At 38.6% G+C, this 20,898-nt stretch overlaps 1 protein-coding gene across 1 annotated transcript in view; it reads right to left on the bottom strand.

Annotated features, from left to right (window-relative positions):
* GALNTL6 (polypeptide N-acetylgalactosaminyltransferase like 6) overlaps window positions 1–20,898 on the bottom strand; it is a 442,063-nt gene that overhangs the window by 53,155 nt on the left and 368,010 nt on the right. The window contains exon 6 of the mRNA XM_048303651.1: window positions 17,615–17,798. Coding sequence (XP_048159608.1) covers window positions 17,615–17,798 — 184 coding nt within the window. The remainder of the gene's footprint in view (window positions 1–17,614; window positions 17,799–20,898) is intronic.

Genomic DNA, 20,898 nt, shown 5'->3' on the forward strand with positions numbered 1-20,898 from the left:
TTCAAGATCTAGTTTAATCATCAACCTAATGCCACCGTAACCACCCCTGAATTAGGTGGTTTAAACACAGATTAAGTATTCTATAGCATCTACCATCATCCTTTTCTTGTCTGTTCTTCCCTCATCCAGAGTGAGTCGATAAACTTGTCTCTTGCCTGTCCCAAAACTTCATAGCAAGCATATATAACACCTTGCATACCACACAAATCCTCCTCCTCATGCTAGATCAGATTTACCAATCAGTGGGGTAATCCCTGCATCTGCTGTACCCGGTAGAGTGCTCCTGAGGGCATTCTGAATTTTAGGCTGCCTCTGAGACCCAGAAGAATATGCCCACCTTTTCCACTCACACTGTACCCAGTAGTGTCATTGGCGCCTGCAATGATGCCCCAGATCTGCAGGCTTCTGGGTGCTTGAAATCAGAGTCACACAATCACTCCGGTTCTGGAAGAATCTGGGGAAGCCACAGACAGCACAAATTCATCTCAAACAAGTTTTTCCTGGCTCATCTCCCCTGCTTGTTGTTGTTATTACCAGAGTGTGTTAGCCCTACCTTCAGGGCAGGAAAGTGTGTCTGCAAGGTGTACTCAGACTGATGACACTCAGTATTTCATTTGGAGAACACCAGCTGGAGTGTCCCTGGAGCCAACTCTGATATCACTCCTGCAGGTAACAAACATGGATGGATGGCTAATTTGGCTGTAAGCCTGTCCTCCAGGATTTTTTACTCAGGAATCAAGCTTACTTCTGACAATGATAAAACATAAGAACTTTTTGCCAGCGTTTCTGATTCTTCTCATTTATTTGCAATAACACTGATTTACATTCAGAAATCTCAAATTCAAAACACTTTCCTTGTTGAAATCAGCTTATTTCTTAGGTTTATAAAATATTTGCGTGCACTTTTCTCTGAGCATCTTTGCCACACAAAATTATTTCATTAATAATATTTTGAAATTTACTTTCATGGATCAGAAGTTCCATATTTGAGCTGTATTTGTTGTGACCAGTCAACCAAGTTACCTGGTATTCTAGTTGACATTAAATATTGGTGAAATTTATTTTCATGTTATTTCTTTCAATTTATATACATGACAACTATTTGTCCAAAAATATTTTAGGAAATTCTTGACTTTTTTTCTAATTATTTCTGCCAGAGATAACTAACTGGTTAATTAAAATTAATTAAGTTATAAAGAAAGCTAACAGCTGGAGAAAATGGGGGAAGAAGGCCTAAGATATGGTAGCAAGATTTGGCCTCAACAGTGTCCTCTGTGGGTAATTCTGTGTGAAGGCTTTCTGGTAAGTCATTTGTTCTGTGCTTCATCTATTAAATTCAATATTAATATCTTTCTACTTCAGTAGTATGCTTTTATAACACTCAAACTTGTGATGCAAATAAAGGCTTTTAAGAAAGACCCTCTTTAAAAACTCCTTGTGAAAGGTCAAAGAAAGAAGTAACTTCTTTTAATTAAGTGCACATGAAATTAACAAAATAATTTTCTCACTTCATTTCTTAACATTTTGATTCAATCCCAAGAAGTATGTAGATTGTTTTTTCAGAGACCTTCAAGGGTTCATTTTAGCCAGCAGCCATCTCACACAAACATCTGTCTCCCAAAGGAAAATCCAAAGTGGGTTCACTTGGCGCTGACCAAGGACCAGCAGGAAAGCCTATTTCTTCCACATACCTCAGCCATGGCAAAGACAGAGCTTATGTATTCTGCACACCTCATAGTAACTTTTGCCATGGGTTAGAGAGTCCCAATCATTGTCAAGAAAAACAGTGCTCTTCAAACTAAATCAGCCTATTTTTATTGAAAGGAAACCAGCTGAGAATAATCTGCGTTACCATGAAAAAAAATTAAAGCACCCGCACACCTAATCAAAAGCTTACCAAGCTCCCAATCCTGAAGCATCATTCCTTTTTTTGGAAAAACTCAGCTCCAGCAATAAAAGTAGTAGATCAAACCCTAGCCAAATAGTCTCATTATTATCTCAGTAAGAACCACATTAATTTCAAAAAATGGTAAGGCATGGAAAAGAACAACCAAAGTATTTAATACATGGAAAAAGGGACTGTCCTTCCATTTCTCTTAAAAATGAGGTAGATGTAGGATAGGTCATATATCAGCATTAGTTTGTGTCTGTCTGTTTTTACATGTCTTAAAAGGTTTAACTTTTGCCCTGTTTCATACCATAGGAGTTTTGGTATTAATTTGACTGAGACTAGGATATCTTTTCCAGAGTTTTCCAGCTCTGGCTTGCAGGTTCCTGTGAACTATAGTTGGTATTTTAAACTGCTATTCAAGTACTCACAAAACAATGAATATATAACTGGGACATTTCTTTTTTCCTGTTTTTACCCATTTTTTAGCTAATTATGCTCCAGAGACACTCTCTGGCGAAGCACCAGCAATGCTGATTAACTCAGAAATAAGGAATATCAATGTGCAGAAGGGAAAGCTCTCATGAAAATCCCCAAGGTTCTGTTCCAGCTAACAAATCTGACAGCACGTCAGTGACCAGCCCTGCCTCTGGCACTGAGACGAGCCTCTACTGCTCCAGCTATTGTTTTCTGTATCCCAACAAGAGACTCTCCAAAGCACTGCATTCTTCAGACTGAATTACATAACTTTGAAAAATGGATTGAGGACACCTAAGTTTACTTTTCCCATTACTATTATATGTCTGGTAGGATGTGTATAGTGTTAACATCACTCTTATAGAGACAAAACCCAGAGAGAGACGAAAAGGCTCAGAAAGGCAGAATTGTCCAACATAAATATTAACAGACACTGACTTATGGCTAACACCAAGCTTATTCACACAAACAGCAAATATACAAGACACCAGAAATTTCAAGGTGCATTTTGAATATCAAAATGCTAGTCATCCCTGTCACACTTTCAACTTGTTAAATTTGCTTACTAAAATCTTGCTCACCAGTAGCATATGCTCATCTATGGGCTTCAGAAATTTTAGAATAATCAGCTGCTATAGTTCCTCCCTTAAAAAGGTAGGTTTTTTTCATGCTGTTACACATGCAAATCACAACATGAAAATTAAATCCCTAAAAGAAAATAGTGCATTTACGTCAGCTTTTTATTAAAACAGGATCTCTGTTAAGGTAATGTGATGACACCAAGGAGTTCAAAATTTAACTAAGATTCACATGGACTGCCTCTCCCCTAGACAAAGTGCATTTTAAACGTAGATATATTAAGTACTAGTTATATCGGGACAGAGCAAATAACTCACAACACTCCTCTTCCCAACATACAGGACCTATCCAAAATACTTCTGATCTCTACCTCCAGCTTTACAATAACTCTTCCTACTGCTATGCTACTACTATCAATGATGTTGCAAATAAGAGAGGAAACCAAAAAGCTGTGCTAATTTCAGGCTTCATTAGAAATGGAAGTGAAAAAAAAAGACAATGCTTATTGAATAAAAATGGATTTAAGTATTGGAAAAGCAACATCAAAGTTCTCAGGGAATCTTTCGAGTACATCTCATCTTGCTGCTCTTCTATACAGCTTGTGTCCATTACCTCATCAGAGCCATGACTGGATCAATTGAACACTTGCAAGAATAGCTGCCCCAAGTCTCTGAGATATGCAAGGTCAGATTGTTCAGGGATGGAAGAAACAAGCAACAGATAAGCTTTGGAAAGGGCAAACACAACTTTAGTAAAGATTTTTCCAACAGATATAGCTCAGCAGCTGAGGATTGCATGCTGTATGATGCTGCATACAAATCTGGCCTGCATTTTTCAAAATGGAGATGTGAAAATAAACTTAGAGCTGTGTCAGAACAACCAGAGGAAGATAGAGCTTGTATTTGACGAAGAGGCTGCAGAAGGCCAGTGAAATGAAGATTGAAACAGAATGTCAGTTCTCTTTAGCAATAGACCAGGAATTATCTGACATGTCAAATATTTTTAAACACCCTCACTGCTTAGGTATGTTCAATTAAATTCCAGAAAGCCCAGCATTTTCAGAGATCTGAGACATGGTCTCTGTTGCTGTCAAGCTGCAGGAAGCCCTCTAGTCCTGCTGGTTTTCCCTCTTTATGGGTCAAACTCCACATCCTTCTGCTTCAATTCTGCTCTCAGGGTATTTTTGATTTTCTATTATGTCCAGAATGTCACAACAGGCAGAAAATCACAAATTGATTTAAGTTTCATAATTAACTTTTCTATTTTAGTCAAATGAAAGCATTCAAAAATCAGCTATCTTGAGAACTACAGAGGTTGTCTCACTAGGTAATTAAGGTTTCTGCTGGTGCCTATTGTTTACAGATATAAAGCAAAGTACCTTTCAATTTTCTTTCAGTTATCTTCCACATTTTGGGAAAATTTCTGTTCCAGCTGGGTAATAGCTACTTTTCATTCAGGGCATGCTCCTATTTTGTGTTACTATTGTAACTATTTGAAGAAATTGCCCAGAGAAAGAAAAGTTCAAAAGAAACCCACATCATTTAGCATCTGAATTCTAGCACTGCTTAACACAAACTTCTACAGAAAAAGATATTTAATTCTAAGTGGTTCATATGACTTTTTTGTAGATGCACCTGATGTGGTATCTGGATCTAAACCTATCTCTGTAAAACGAAAGGTGTGTGTGAGAGTTACTATTATTCAGCCCAAGCAGCAGATTTCTAGTTTCACCATGCACAGTACTGTATTTATTCTTTCTATGACTTCTAGGCAGATTGTATACTTAAGGTGCCTCACAATAGCTAGGATTTCACTAGTGTGTTTTCAGTAGGAAGCTTTCTGAAGCCAGAAACTTAAATTAAACTAATGAAATGGAAATTAAGTAGAAATGCCAGCTGAAAGATTTTAAGGTGGTAGTAGACAGGACATGACATCAGCTTTCACAGGTGAATGTCCCATCCTAAAGAATAAGAAAGCAAAATCTTTGGAGAAAACTAAGGTATGAAAGAACCCCTTGTGCTCTTATTTTGTGTCTATTTAATGTTCTCACATTCTCTCTCTGGAAATGAGGATGAAGTTGTAGTGTCTCAGAGACAAGAGAAGCATGACAGAATCCATCTGAGGGTGTAAAGAGATGATATCCTGACTTGTAAGGAAAAGGAGTAGGGTCAGCTGGGATTTGGAAATATTTTGTAACCATGGCCAAAGGCTACAGGCAAAATAAATTCCAGGATTGCATTTGTCCTTTTCACAGCTGTTATCACACTGGAAAGTCACTGTTATCTATGATCATCAGCTTCTACAAATAGCTTTTCTCTTCATTTATGACTACAAATGGATGACACTATTCTAAAAGAAATTCTCATTAGCAGTCCACCTCAACTTTGAACTTTTTCTTACCAAATTTCAGCCTGTTCTTTTTGCTAACTTCTAAACTGACAATGGGATTTTTTTTCCTTTGCCTTCTTTTTCCTTCTGGATGCAGCAATAATACTGATAATCACCTGATGGGTCACCTAAGTGCTTCTCTACAAGATATTTTTCTGTTTGTCTTTTTAAAAATTATTTCTCTGCTGATATCATTCTTGCTATACTACTAATATTGAGTTACACAGGAATAACTTTCTATAGGTGTACTGTACAGGTGGCTATTGGATGTACTCATGCATTCTCACTGAAAGACAGATAGACAAGCAGATAGATATTTTTTCCTGATTTTAAAATTTTGTCATGTTTTCATTATTAAGGCCTAAACTAATATGCATAGGTCAACGGCTTTAAAATCAGTGGCTTCATTATATAGGTGGCCAAACAACTTCAAAGAAACCTCACCTGAAAATTGTGGCTATAAATGAATAAGAAAAGCTTTTACCGGCAAAAACACTACTTGGATTTAATTTACATTAATATTTTCAAGGCACTTTGTCCTACCAGCCAGTAGGTGGAGATATAAGTCCAGTAAATGCAGAAAACAACTATTTGGCAGTCCTTGATACAATTGAAGGTTTGTATAATACAATTTAACCGACGTTAGATTTCTTAATAAGTATTAGATGAGACAGATGAAATCTGTCTGCAGTTAAAGCCCATCTATCAGCCCTCCTTCTCTTACAGCCTATGGCCAGCTGTGCCTGCAGAGCTTAGGAAACTTTCATATCCAACAGGCTATTAATGAAAGTAATAAGGCAAAAAGCTAAATAGGTGATGGAAAAACATAATTTCTAATACACAAATATGTAAATTCAAGTGTTTTAAAAAAGCTTGATCAGTATCCTGTTATACCACATTAAAAAACATGGCAGTATAAAAAAAATGTAGTCGGTCCCAGACATTCCAATACTCACATTTTGATAAGTTCTGAGTCCTTTCATGCCTACAGAAATTATGAGCATGTACATATGGAAAAAACAAATGTTTTTAAAGTATTACCACTTCCATTAAGACAGTCACAATACCCTGTCTTGGCATTAAAAATTTATTACTCTATTAAATTACCATTATAGGAACTCATACTGGAAATTGGTTGCACTAGCAATAATACCTTGTGATTTACAAAAAACACAATAATGTCTCTTAACATTACTCTGCTATAGAATAATAATATCCCTATATGTAGCAGAAATGGAAATGCAAGCAAATGCACTAAGATAAGTGTAAAAATTAAGGCAATATAGTTTATATTCAACGTTTACAATAAATTCTTTGGTTTGGTTACGCTGTTTGGTTTAAGGTCAAATGAAAACACCCCTGAAATAACAGGGCCCATATGATTAAGCCGTATCAACTAATTATATGCATATATATGACTAACAAAGAAGTATTCGTCTTCCCTGAATGCCCTTTGAACAAGTCAGGAACAAAGATTGTGCTTTGAACAGCTTTGCTGTTTAAACTGTCATTCTGTCAAAAGAATCACTACATGACAGGCTAGGTATTAAAACCTACTGCAAAGCAGAGAGCTGGGGACTTGAAACATTTCCTGTGGACTGAGAGCTTAGGGTTTACTCTCCTTCACGGTCCTCTGGGAATCTCTTCAAAACAGTGGTCTGAAAACACTCCTCCAAACTACTTTCTTCCCTGCTGTTTATCTTTTCCCTGGGTGTTTTGAGAGGTCCTTTGCATGTTTGCAGTGCTTTGAAAAGGAAAATTGTTGTTACTGTTCTCCCACTGTGCTCTTCCTGACTTACCACCATGTCTACACTCCCAATTCACTGCATGTCCACAGGTCATTTGCACTCATGGGAAAACAGAGTGGTTACTTGCCCTAGCACAAAAAATCCAGGGAAATTCTGCAGCATCAGCTAAATTTTCTGCTGGAGAACAAGGAGAGTGGAGGGAATGGGATCTCCTCTCTCCTTGCAGGCATCTCATTCTCTGTAGGGGGCAAATGGACTTTCATGCTTACAGTGCCTCTCCAGCACTGAAAATAACACTGATACACCATCTTAAAAAGAGAAAACACCAGAGGGGTTGATTTTCCAAATAATTCCCTTGAAGAGACATCTCTGTGCTGTTTTCCCACAAACAAAAGAGGTGCATTTAGAAATGAGTAAAGCTGATACATGAATCTTGTTCCCTGACAAAGGGATACTGTCTTGGCAGTTCATGGAAGAACCGATGTCAACTCTTTTGAGTCTCATTTTTTCCTGGTCTATCAAGAGACATGCCTAGCATTTTATAAATAAATTAACACAGCAAATTTCAGAGTGTTTATCATAATTTTTACTTCACAGGTTGCAGGAGGCATTTACCTTTGCCTCTTGACAAAAACTTGTCTTCCAGCTAGAATGATGATATTTTGGTTACTTACATGAAAATGAAACAGATGCTGGTTTGTCTGGGGATAATTCAGAATAAGGTCCTCATCAGGTCAATATCTATACTGAACTCTCCTAAGACGGTAAACAAAATATGTATTCACTTTTCTCACTCAAGTCTGAGATGACGGATCTGATTCACAGATAAACTGCCTGGGATAAAAACTGCAGAAATATGAAAGGTACACAACTGCTGTCACAGAGATGCAAAACCTGCTGATATCCTATAATCCAAAATCAAAATGGAAATTGTCTTGAGATCATCTGCAGACATTGTCCTGCATCTGATTCAGTTCAGTGTTGCATTAAAATCTGCATGGTGCAATTCAGCAGCTCCATGGAGTGGAGGGCTTTGTGCATAACTGGATCAGATTGGAACATGTGCCCATGAAGTCCTATATCTTGACCTCAAGGCTGGAACTGGACCTGAAAAGCAAGCTGTCATTGCGCTGTAAACCTGATGCCATCTACAGGATGTGGAGGAATTCTTTGGTACCATTTTATAAAGGTTTGCTTAGCAGGAAGCTGACAAATTTGCAAGGGCCACATTGTGGTACATGCTGCATTCCTGGCTGAGAAAATGGATTGTTGGAAAGTCAGGGACTTTGCATGTCTTGATTTCTGGCATAGACTAAACAGACATTATTATAATTTATAATCAGGATTTAGAACAGAATTTGCTATTTGCACAAACCTCAATTAAAGCTCAAGTAACATTGCAATAGGCTGAAAACAACTGGAGAACCCTCTATTTTTTAAAATCAGAATTAAAAAATCTTAGCAAATTGGAGAAGTGAAGTAAAGAAAGGAAAAAAAGATAAAATTCCAAACGTGCAGATACAAAATATCACACTGATCTACAGGTAATGAAGACAGATCACCCTTTTGGACATGGCACTTGAAATAGATATAAAGATAAATGCCTTGCCCTTACACATGTAAAATCAGAATTACAAGAGGAGGATGATGAACACTTGGCTAGATACCAGTTCTGCAGAAAATGATGCGGAGGTTACACCAGAGCACAAGCCTGGCATGAATCAATACTGTCAAGGAAATGTAAACAGGAACGTAGTCTGAGAGAGGCAGAGTCACCCATCTATTCTGCCAGGCAATGGTAAGGCTTTGGCTGGTGCTGTACGCTCTCAGGATGGAAACAGTCCACAGAGGAGCAAAGGTAATCATCAGAGATCTAGGAAACATTATATATTAAGAGAGACTGAAGAAAAGAACATAATTTACTTGAAAATGAACAACGAACTTATCTGACATGTCCTCAAGTACTTAAAAGGTCTGCTCCCATTGTACAGTGTACATGATTTAAAATTTGAAGGGGTTAAAGCCGTGGCAGGAAAGTTTCTGATTGACTATTGTAAGAACAGTACTGAAACATTGGCTGTATTCACAAATTTCTTTCCCATCTCCTCCTTTTTCATGCTTCCAGAACACATTGCATTAGCAGCCTAATTTTTTCAGAGTGGAAGCCAGAAAAATCTCATCACCTCAGGGCTACACCAAGATAGCTGGACAATCAGAATTATGCCATGCAGAGTCAAAAAAATCAGAAGGTATATATTGGCAGGTGAAGATGCTTCTATGTCATGCTTAGTTGATCACTGCCTCTGAAAAAAAGAACCATGGGCACTGGAGGAAAAGCACTGTGATACAGGTGGAGCTCCTGCAGACTCTGCAGACCCTGCAGACCAAGGGGTGAACGACACACACATTCCACCCAACCCCAGCTGCTTAAACTGGACAGATGCTAAAGAGTATTAATAAACCTGGGCCAATGAGCATATCTGGAACTTGCATCAATGTACAGATTTGAAAGTGGTTTGGCTGAGTGATCCCATAAAATTTATTGGTCCAGTCTTTTTTCTTTCTTCTGTTGGAAGCAACTGCAGCACTAGATTGAGGTTTTAGACAGAAATAGATAATTCTTTAAAGAAACCACAACAACAAAGTGGATGCAGAGGTCACTCACAAATTTATGCTGACAAACACTATAAAATGGAAGAGAAGGGTGTTGGTTTCCTCTTTCTTAGAACCAATAGGTGTCAGCAAATTCTGCATGAAAGTTCTAGAGAAAATGGCTTAAAAACATATAATTAAGAATAGAAATAATTGCTTTAAAAAGGTGTTTTATTTTTCTTTATGGAAAACTGTTAAGATGTGATTCTATAATTTTAAAGCTAAGCCATCTGTATCAACAGTATGGTGATAGTTTTAAATAGCTCACCTGTATGTACTGAGCAATATATCTCTGTCTTCTTCTTGGCCACCATCCTAGTCTTTTTTATGTAGAGACATATTAAAATCATGCCCAGAAGCTACTTAATTTTATAATTACTGGTAGTTTTGGTGACCTATTCTATGAATCTGCCCCAGCATATGGGCATATAGACAGTCAAGCTCCAAAGTTAATACTTGTGAAGTAGCAGGCTAACAGCTCTAGAAGCATTACATTCAAGATGTTTACATTTTTATACTGAATATGATGCCCCAAGTATTAAATAAAATTGGAAATACAAGTTCAGGCATTAGGAACAAAATTAGTACACTTTTGTCTTGGGTGGCATGAGCCACTATGACCATTTCAGTGAAAAGTTGTGTATCAAATCTGAATCTACCCAATTCAACAAGCATGGAGAACTTGATTAGTGATTGATTTCCTTGATTGAAAAATAAATTAAATCAGCAGCAGATTTTTATCCTTGTGGATGTTTTTGGGGGGTTTGTTTTGTTGTTTTGTTGTTTTGTTGTTTTGTTTTGGTTTTTTGGTTTTGTTTTGTTTTTTCCTTACAAGTTACACTCTATAGAGAGTTCTCTTCTGCACTGGTCCTCAGAGAAAGTGTACTGGTTGTACAGAACTTCTACACTGAAATCCTATCAAAGGCAGGAGAAAATGATTCAAAATGAGCAACTACATACTCACAAATTCTGTGTTAATGTCGGCATTTTTCATTGAAAAAAATTCTGAGATTTCAAAGAGCCATGGGTGGATGACAATTTGTAAAAGCTATTTTTATATACACTATTGTTATCTCCACTAACAGTCTTTTACAGACCATAGCTTGTGAAAACAATAAATCAAGACTGTAACTTACACAAACTCACACCGGTTGGAGACTGCTTCACTGTAGAATAATGTCTTTGCATAAAACACTCCTCTAGCACAGTTCAAAACAGAAGATTATACCCAGGCTTTAAAAAAATAGATGATTGTTTCTGGTTGTGAGAGGTTTTATGAATATGTTTATAGGCAGAAATCAGCCATAAAAGACATAGACTATAAAGCATTGGGAGCTATAGAACAGAAATCATTGTCCAAAGCACTTTCTGAACTTCAGAAAATGATAATAAAATTGTAAAAGTACTTGTCAGATTTGAAATGCAGTCTTAGCAAAGACTTTCTTTGCACCAACATGTTGTAAAAAGTATGTATTTAAATACTGAAAGTAAGGAGCTGCAGAAAAAGAGTATTTCTGAGAGGGCATCAAATTCAAATAAAAGAGCATCCTGATGATAGTTTGCAAAATAATAATGCGATTTTAGATATGCAATTCAACAGAAAATGACAAGTAACCTTCCACTCTTACACACAACTAACTACATTAGGGTCATAAATTACATTCAAGGTTGAGAGCCTGTGATGCAAAGGAAAAGAAAAATGTACCGATCACCCAATTTTATCCCTTGAGCATGTCCAAAATTTTACCCAAAAGTACATCCATTAAACATAAGTGGCTCCTACTACTGTGAGAGCCTTGGGATGGTGGAGTGATTCTATTTCTATATTATAAATAGGAAACTGAGTATAGGTGTTGGGGAAGATGAAACAGGAAAGCCTTATAAATATGATTGCCTGACAAAAGATTTTGGGAATATGAAAACTACAGGCGACATCGAAATGAAAGCCACTTTTGAAATACCAAATCTTAGTTACTGAACAACTGGAAAACAATGGTATGGCCGACTGAAGGTAATCCCCTCTTGATTGAACAATACCCTCTGCTTGCAGGCAGGTCCAAGGGTCAGAGCAGACCCTACTAGCTCAGCAGAAGGGGTCCAAAGAGTAGTTTTTAGAAGTTAAGATGTAACACTCTATGGTAATATAAGAACTCTTATAGGCTGTATGTAAATGCTATAGGATTTGTATCTTGTATTAGATTGGTTAGTGACAATTAGAATATTCAGTACAGAAGATGATTTATTGTATTGTAACCAGGACTTCACGATTCCACTCTTACACACTCTTACTACTTCTTCTTCACTCTCATTCCTCTCTTACTCTTCGCACACTCTTACACTCTCTCTCTCCTTACTTACTCGCTTACTGTCTTGCTCTCTTGGGCCTGCTCAGAGCTGCCAGCTGCAGCTCTAAGCAGTGCCCCTATACCCACGCCCTTTGCAATAAACCGCATGTTCCAAGATCTGACTATAGAGATCTCTCGTCACCAACCGTCTGTCTCCATCCGTCCTGACCGTCCGACCCACCCTGAACCTACATATAGGAACTAAAATGTCAGATGTTACAAAGTTGTTTCTACTTGCTTGAATAGCTCAGTATTTGCAAAACCACTGTCCTAGTCCTTTGCTAGAGTTACATGACTCTCCAGCTTTGTCTCACTTCAGCAAGGTCTGGAGATCACAGCTCTACACTGGAAGGCAAAGAACTCTTGGAGAGTAGGGAGTGGCCACACACCAAAACACTTCTAACTTCCTCAGATAGGTGCTAGGAGTCTTGGCACCCAGTAAATAGCACAACACTTCTCTCGTTGGTTAAATTTTCCATCTTGAGTTGCAATTCAATAGCAACGTTGTTAGGTCTCACCTGCGCCTTTCTCTCCTTCCTGCATCATAAAGTTACATCATCATAAAACTGCTCTAAGGAGCTCTGGAGCCCCTTCCAAATAGTTTTTTGAGTTGAACTGATGTTTTCTTGTCTCATTCTCATTCATGCTGGCATGAATGGACACTGATGCCAGTTTTCAGATCAGGCATGTGATAACATGAATTGATGTAATGTAAGTGCTGCCAGGAAATAAAGAGCAGTCATCCCCATCGGGCCTGAGCATATCAAACCTCCACTTTGAACTTCCACAGAGCTTTTAGCTCAGACAGGCTATTAAATCATATAAACTGACATGCTGTATATCACAGTCCATTATAGTAACAAGGTTATCCTATTAGTTTAAGTGGCGATTGCTTGGGTTAGGCAAACTCCACTTGGAGACCAGAGTGCCTGCACCATGGAAACACCCACAGAGGAGCACGCTCTTATGTCCCAAATCTACATGTCCTGTAAGGGCATGCTCTCAAACCTGTGCCGTGACTGAGGAACAAATCAGCAGGAGATGATAAGCCAAGATGACCCTTGCCACAAAGCAGATAAACATCTCTGGTCCTCCCTGCTTATGGACTAGAAGAAAATGTCCCAAGTCATCTCCAATTCTGCTGAATGATCACTCATCCTGGGATCAAGACAGCGAGCATCATTGTGACATGATCATGATTCCACAATTGTCTGACCATTTCCCACCATGCGTAAGAACACCAATTTGAGTTTGCACAACCCTGGATGCAGCAGAAGAAAATAGCATGAAGCACCCTTCAGAGTATATTCGGGTAATTGTACACAAATTGCCAGACAAAAATCACTACAGTCACTGTGATGATCTGCAACTGTAACAGATCAGTTGAATGCAATATAAAACTTCTGTTGTTTCTGTGGCACACGAAAAAGGGTAGTCAAGGAGCTCACAGACTTAGTGTCTGGATGAGAAGGGAACCTTATTAGGGGAGAAGTCCAGCTTCCATGCCTATACAGATTCAATATATCCTGAAAAATATTCCCACAGATCTTTCCAAAAAATTGCTACTCTTAAAAACTACACGAGATCCAATTATGGAATAGTTGTTAAACTTTCCTATACGCTACAATGGGCATAGAAAAATATCCAATAATTCACATGGGAGTTTTGACTGAAAATACATTTTATATGGCTGTAGTTTGGTTCAGTGAAACCTATGGGAAATTCGGTGTGGCCAATGACAAACTATATGTGAACCAAACTGATAAAATGGATGTGGATGAATGCTGCCTGATCCAAGTGCAGTTACGAATTTGTCATGTGACTCCCCAGTTAGTGCTAGTACATCATCTGTACCTGAATTTGACACTGGAAGATTTTGAGAGTGTTTTACAGTCCTAAAGTCATGAACATCAAGCCAAATCTTGGTGTAAAGCTACTTGTTGTGAATAACTGCAGAGGGCCTGACAGTGGGTGAGAGTGTACATCAGAAAAACCTCAGACCTGCAGTGAAGCTCCAAGTCCTGTCACAGCAAAAGATGGAGATGCCACCCCAAGTGGCACTGCAGGTATAGGAACAATAAACCATGACTACACGCACACCACAAATGGATGAGAACGTCAAGAAGGATTTTAAACTGGAAGACTGTTGAGATAGATGGCATTCAATGGGAGAGTACCTGGTCAAAACTGACCACAGTGGAATACAATTTAAAAAAATTAAAACATGGGAAAAGATCAATTCCAGAACACTAGCTGAGCTGGCACTGGAGCTTAGTAAGCCCCGTGCTCCTGTCATACCACAAGCCTACCTGCCAGCACTTCTGTTGGTTGTGTCGGCTGCGAACACGCTGCTGGTGTCTGCTGCAGCAGTGCTTTGATCATGTGCAGATGGAAAGCAGATGTACCATGCAGATGATACAACAACTGCTCTTAGGTCTTCTGTAGTTTGATCTGGTTTTACGTCCATTATTTCTTAGGCTGATGTGACCTTTTCTACTTCACACATATACTGTGTTGGCATTTTAAGTGAGGGGAAGAACTCATCAGCACACTTTTTGGATCATGTATCCATTATTTACTGGTGTTTACTAAAAATGCTGGCAATTTTCCAGTTCATTAGGGATCATCTCAGATCTGACTCTGCTGGCAAGAAATAAAACTATTACGATACCAACAGTAAAATATTTAACCTAAATAAAAAAAAAAAAAATCTCCCTACTGCTTACAAAATAGTAGCATAATAATTATGGTGCTGGCTGAAGCAATTTCTAGTTTCAGTGTCTATGTACTTAAAGGAAAACTGTTCTATATCTTTAATTCCATAGAAGCTGTCTTGGTCAATTAAGTTACTGATAGGTAAAATGGTTTGCAATGTTTACTGTATTTGTTGTAAGGAAGGTATTAAAAACCTGAGGTCTCAGCAGAGAAGGCCCTAGGAGAGAAGCAGTACTGACTTTGAATCAGAAAACAATTTCTCCCCTAAGCAAAATTCATACTGATTGTTTAAAACATTTCTATTCCCATTTGCCAGAGGGTACTTTGAAGCAAGTATATTGTCCTAGCTCAGTCCTGCTGGCACGTGTGGGGACAGACAGGATGGTTCCATGCACAATGCTGCTTTTCCAGCTGCATCGCTCTGATGTGCATCCTGTTATGGGGAAAACAAAGGAAGACTCACTGATTTGTGTAAGCACTGGGAAGCCTTTCCACCTGACAACTACTCAGATTACAAGAGATTTATAGGCTGCATTGTCCTATATGTTGTTCCTTAAGAAGCCATTTATCTACCTGTGTCTTAAGCTGGCAGGGCAAGGTGGGTATCCACTGCTGCCATGCTGACGGGAACAGCAGTTCATGCAAAAGCACCACACTGTTCTGTACTGCACAAAACCTCCTCTTTCTGGAAATTTTCCTATGAGTGATCCATCATCAGGCCTCTTGTCTTTGAGACAAGATACTACAAGATGCATACTACAAACGGCAAATGTGAAACAGTTGGTAGGCAATGCTGTAGCTTTGCTGGCAATAGAGAAGTTCTACTTATACACAAACTTTGAATGCTGAACCAAGTTATACAATGGTTACTTTCAGTAAGTGCCAAGGAACTACAACTGCTCAGAGCACCAAGAAGACTTAGAGCAATGAAAGCTTTAGCAACTCTGGAGTGTTATGTGATTGCACTAGCTGCATCTATGTTGTGGAGTGATGTAGCAGGGCATCTCGCCCCTCACAAGAGCTTATCTGTTGCTTGTTAGCTGGTGAAATAACTCAGGGCATCTCGTCCCTCACAAGAGCTTGCTAATTGATGAAATAACTCAATCAGGACAGCTTGTCTTGTAGTGAGTTATTTTGGTGCCATGAAAGTAATGCTTCCAGCTGTCAATAGATATCTTGCTGTAGAAATCTTGCTGAGATGTGGAAAGATAAGCTGAAATTTCTGACTGACAGTTCACTTTACAAACTACAAAAGCTACACCAAACCATCACAAAGCAAAAATCTTCTGCATGTTCCTTGGAAATATGTGGGGCTTTCCTCCCAAAGCTGGGATGCCTACTTTGTGGTTACTCTCCTGGGAGCTGAGTGAAAGGACTCTGTACACTATCGTTATTTTAACGGTAAATTACATTGACTCCTAATCTATACCAGTTCTTTGCTAGCTTTGATAAAGGTACCACAATATTGTGCACTATTTTATGTAATCTACTAGTTCTTTTTGTTTTATGCTGTGTAGTAAGTAACTATGTTTAAAGCTTTTTGTCTGTTATTGCCGGTCTATTCAATAAATAACTCATTTTATAATAAACCTGTTCTGCCATCCTTAGAACTTGCAGGCCAGAGCGATTTTAGGTGCGGGCCACCTAAATTTAAGCTGCTGCCAAAAATCTGAGGCTAAGGCAGGGCTTGCCTGAAGCTCCCACTCGATCAGTAACAAGTGGTCACACTGGCACCTGATGTAAAGTACTTCATCGGCACTTACACTAAAGCAAGATGAAGACTGCATGGACATAACTAAAAAGGAACAAGTAGAATAGTGAAAATAAGCCCACAAATGTCACAGTTACCTACTCCTCCCTCTACAGAGCTGGTCATTCCCTGGATATTAGGGTCAACTTCTGCATGAATTAGATTCATTACTTCAAAACAGTGCAGAGTCTGGGTCAGAGACACAGTTCTTCTGTTGCTATTGTTTCCAGGTTTTGCTTTGGGAAGGGGAATATGCTGACGTTTCAAACCGCCATAACCTAAAGTGCGGAGGTTCAGCCAGGGCTAGTGAGTGTCAGAGCCTGCCCCGCTGGCAGGCCTGCTAGGATGTGCCTGCGTGAGAGACCTGGAGACTTTCCCACATTAGAACCATGTCTGTCTGTCTGTCTGTCCTTTCTCTTTTGATAAGGATTAATCCTAGATGATCCTTACATGAGAATAATTATAAGAAAAGATAAGAAAAAAGGATGTACCTTTGTGAAAAGGAGATCATTCCTGTGAATGAGATGATCTCTACAATACTGGGATCAGAGGCTGTCTTATCTAAAACTATTTACAAATCATCTTGACACTGTTCAGATTCGACAGCTCTATGTTTAAGTTACAGCACTGCATATACAGCAGCCATATCACCAGTTATAAACAAAGCATCTGCTGGCATAATGTGGACTCAACTGCTGATGCATATATAGCATCAATCTCTAGCAAATAAAACATTAAATAAAGTTTCTGTGAAATAAACAGAATACCTGTAATTGCAATCACTTCTTGTCCGATGCCAATACTTTACTACAAGTGTGTGCCTGTTTCTTTTATGTACAATCACTGAGCCAGGTCGTGTTTCCAGGCACAGCTTGTGAATTCTGCAAATTGTTGCCTCGATCTTTTTCCTAGTTTTCAGGTTTTATAAACGTGTAGAAAAGCTGTTTTTTTCTATTACCTTTCATTAGCAGAAAGTGGCCTACATGGAAATGTCTGGGCTTGGATTCTGCTACAGTTACATTTTTTGCTTGCCCTTCTTCATGTTCCCACTCTCCCCTTTATCGCTACTTACTCAAAGGGGTCGCTGGGATCAGCTCTCTGGAGCTCTGGAGGAATCGGTATTCTTTTGTAGTACATTTCCCAGTCAAAAGCTCCTCGCATGGCATCCCCCGCCTGTGCCTCGTAGCCAAAGTGATTGTGGTCAATGACATCGATCATAGGACACACGATGGTTTTGTGGTTAAGTGCAATCTGGTCTGAAAAATGAAAGTAGAAAATAGGAAACGGCATGTCTAGTCAAGCCATCTATCATATTACTGCAAAGTGAATCCCACAGGTTTCTGATGTTTGAAGATTGTTTGCTTTGTGCCCTATGGCTCCCCCCTCCCCCCCATAATTTCATTTTTCAAATCTGTATCAAACCCTTATTTAAAGTAGAATTAATGCAGTTGGGCAATGATTAGAAGTATTTATGGTTTTTTAAAGGGAAGTATATCCCTGTGAGACCCATAGGAGTCCAGTCAACTGTATCTCTCACACTGCTACTCTGAGCTGTCCCCAGTCTGTCAGAACGGAACAAGCCAGCAAGAAAATGGTAAAAATACACCTTCATCTGTGGGGAGTGTGTATGGGAAGCCCCTGCAAGAGAGATTTATTCCTAAATGTGAATCTCGGCCCTTGCAACCATTCAGTCACTGTTCCTGTGGCTGTAGTGTGCATCAGCTTTGAGATCAAATGTTTCAAATTAAAGGGAAACTCCAACACAAAGAGCAAAACAGAGCTTGTGTCCTTTTTTTTGTAGCAATCTTTGAGTTATAAAGAAGGCTCCACAGTATTATTCTTACCTGCTTTCTAAAGAAAGGAGTTTAGTTTTGCTTTTAAAAAAAATAAAATTAGAACTGTGAGGCTAAATCAAATTCCCATCTCTAGCATAAGCTCAGGTGGGCCTGAGTCTGCTTTGGTGAATCCTATTGCTTAATCCCATAAAGCTCCTCTGAAAAGAAAGACATGTAAAGAAGATAGGCCAACATCAAGAATTAGGCAGAAGACTAATGGTTTGAAATGAGGAAGTACAGAGAAAACCTGTAGCTGTGTTGACATGAAAGGACAGTAAAAAACTACCTATGAACCCTCGAAAAAAATGAAAATCTTAAAATTCCAAGTATAATAAAGCTTTTTCTCTGAATGGCAGCTTAGATCCTTTACATTATTTAGTACATTTTAGGGCCTATGGGGCAAACTTGTTTTTTGGTTTTGTTGCTTAGATTTCACTGATGCTTGATAATACCCTAAAAATAATCAGAGGGCTGAGTGTGGCTTGAACACTTAGATAAGAAGGCAGGTGGTACTGGTATAATGATTAATAATAGAGATTCTGCTTCCATGCTTCTGAGGGACTGCAATTAAGAAAAAAAGATTATTTTCACAAAACATCTGAATCTTTATATTTATTCTCAGTAGCTTAAGTTTAGAAACACTGTCCAAATCAGGGATCAATGCTGCTAGTGAGAAATTACTGTGACTGGAAGTTCAGCAGGTTTTTACATCCTTGTCCTTTAATAGTGAAATAAATTTAAAGCACAGGCTCTCACAAAATTCTAGGAAACTCATCCCAGAGATAATGGCTGCGTTACTGTTGCTATTGCCAAATATAATTACATTCACTGGCACACTGTATAGTGTTATCTGTGATCATTATATAAAGTCACTTTTACATAACCTCTTTCCTGTGATGGCCCTCCTAATAGTTACAGAGCTTATAACAATCTGTCTCTGAACCCCCCTTCTAAACTGATTGGAGGAGAGAAACTAAATGGGATTGATTTGTCTGGAGCAGGTCAAAGGTAGACTCATAATGCTTTAGTATCCTTCTCTTCATCTTTAAAAGCTGCAGTCTTTAAATACATTGAAGGATTTGAAGCTCCAAGTCTCATGCAGAGTTGGTCAGAGGGAAATTTATTTGAGCAATTCTCAAGCTCAAGCCCAGTCTTAATTTCTGCAACTCTCAAGAATTCTGCAAGTATGATGATGCTTACCTGCCTGTTTTAGTGTGTTTCTGCAGAACTTCTCAGTCCCCAAAATGTTTTAGAGATAAGGAACCACAGGAAGATCTTGATTTCTTATGAAACCATGGTGTTTGTAGTTGTGCACACCAAAAGACAGAGTAACCAAACTTGCAGCCTCAATGTTTCTTTCAGTATGCCTAAAATAATGAATTTTACATACATACTACTTAGGCTTAAATGTATCCCCAATATGAATTTAGGAAACAGAAAGAAAAGGCTGTAGGGCTAGCTTACATTTCACAAGTGTGGTGGTGTCACATGCCAGTATGCAAACATGCTGCTGCCTTTATCAGCCACTGCTCTTTCCTCCACCTGCTCCTAATGCCAGACACTGAAAGCCACAGCAGAAATGCTTTACAGTTTCTCTTCCACTGCCTTTACTCCTCATCCCCTTACAGATTCCTACTGGTTTAAAAATATCCATGCATTATTTCAGTGCATAAAGACTTCAGTTAAAGGGAAGAACAAAGAGATAAGCATCACTGTACATTCAAAAATCTTGCATATTTGAGGGAAAGCATGGGAACAAGAGGGAACATGGCTCAGAGCTCTCTCCCTAGCAATTTTAACCAATATATACATACATATTTCAATTCAGCACTTTTTGGATCAAGCAGAGTAAGCATATATGGCAATAAACAGAAGTTTTCAATATGGATGAGTCACTGTCTCAGAAATGCAGGTTTTATCTTTATGACAAAGAGGTACCCCTTTAATTTCAGGTGCTTGTTTCAAATTGGGCTGGATAAAGTAACAATGCCAAATTGCAAATAGTCTTATTTTTGTAATTTTTCAATGCAAATATTTTTATTGTTCACCTTAAATATGTGATCACAGATAGTGACAACATTTGAGTAACTCAGCAAATTATCTCTTGTTTTCTGAGTTTCCATAAGTAGTTGTGCCCTCAGTTTCCTCACTGTCAAGCAATACATCATATACATGTTGTGAAGATGGATAACAAGATGATGTTTTGATAACTTGTTAAGCATAACTTGATCATGATACATTTTTAATTCTTGGTCAGGAAAGGAATCTGTTTTAACAAACCCAGTTATGGTAGCCTATGTTACTGCTGATCTACTGTCCATCTCTCCTCTTACTACTCCTGCAGCAACATTAGCAGAAGGAAAAGGTGCCTGCACCTTTCCTGTTTGCCACTCAGTTTCTTAACTGCAATAATTGTGTCTTCACACTGCACTAAACTGTCAAGTGCTGGAGACCAAGTCACATCTTTCCTTCTGCTGAGGAGTGACAACAAACAGCTGTGTTTGCCAACCTTTTTACATCA

The sequence above is a fragment of the Corvus hawaiiensis genome, chromosome 5, assembly GCF_020740725.1.
Source record: "Corvus hawaiiensis isolate bCorHaw1 chromosome 5, bCorHaw1.pri.cur, whole genome shotgun sequence".
Taxonomy (NCBI): Eukaryota; Metazoa; Chordata; class Aves; order Passeriformes; family Corvidae; genus Corvus; species Corvus hawaiiensis.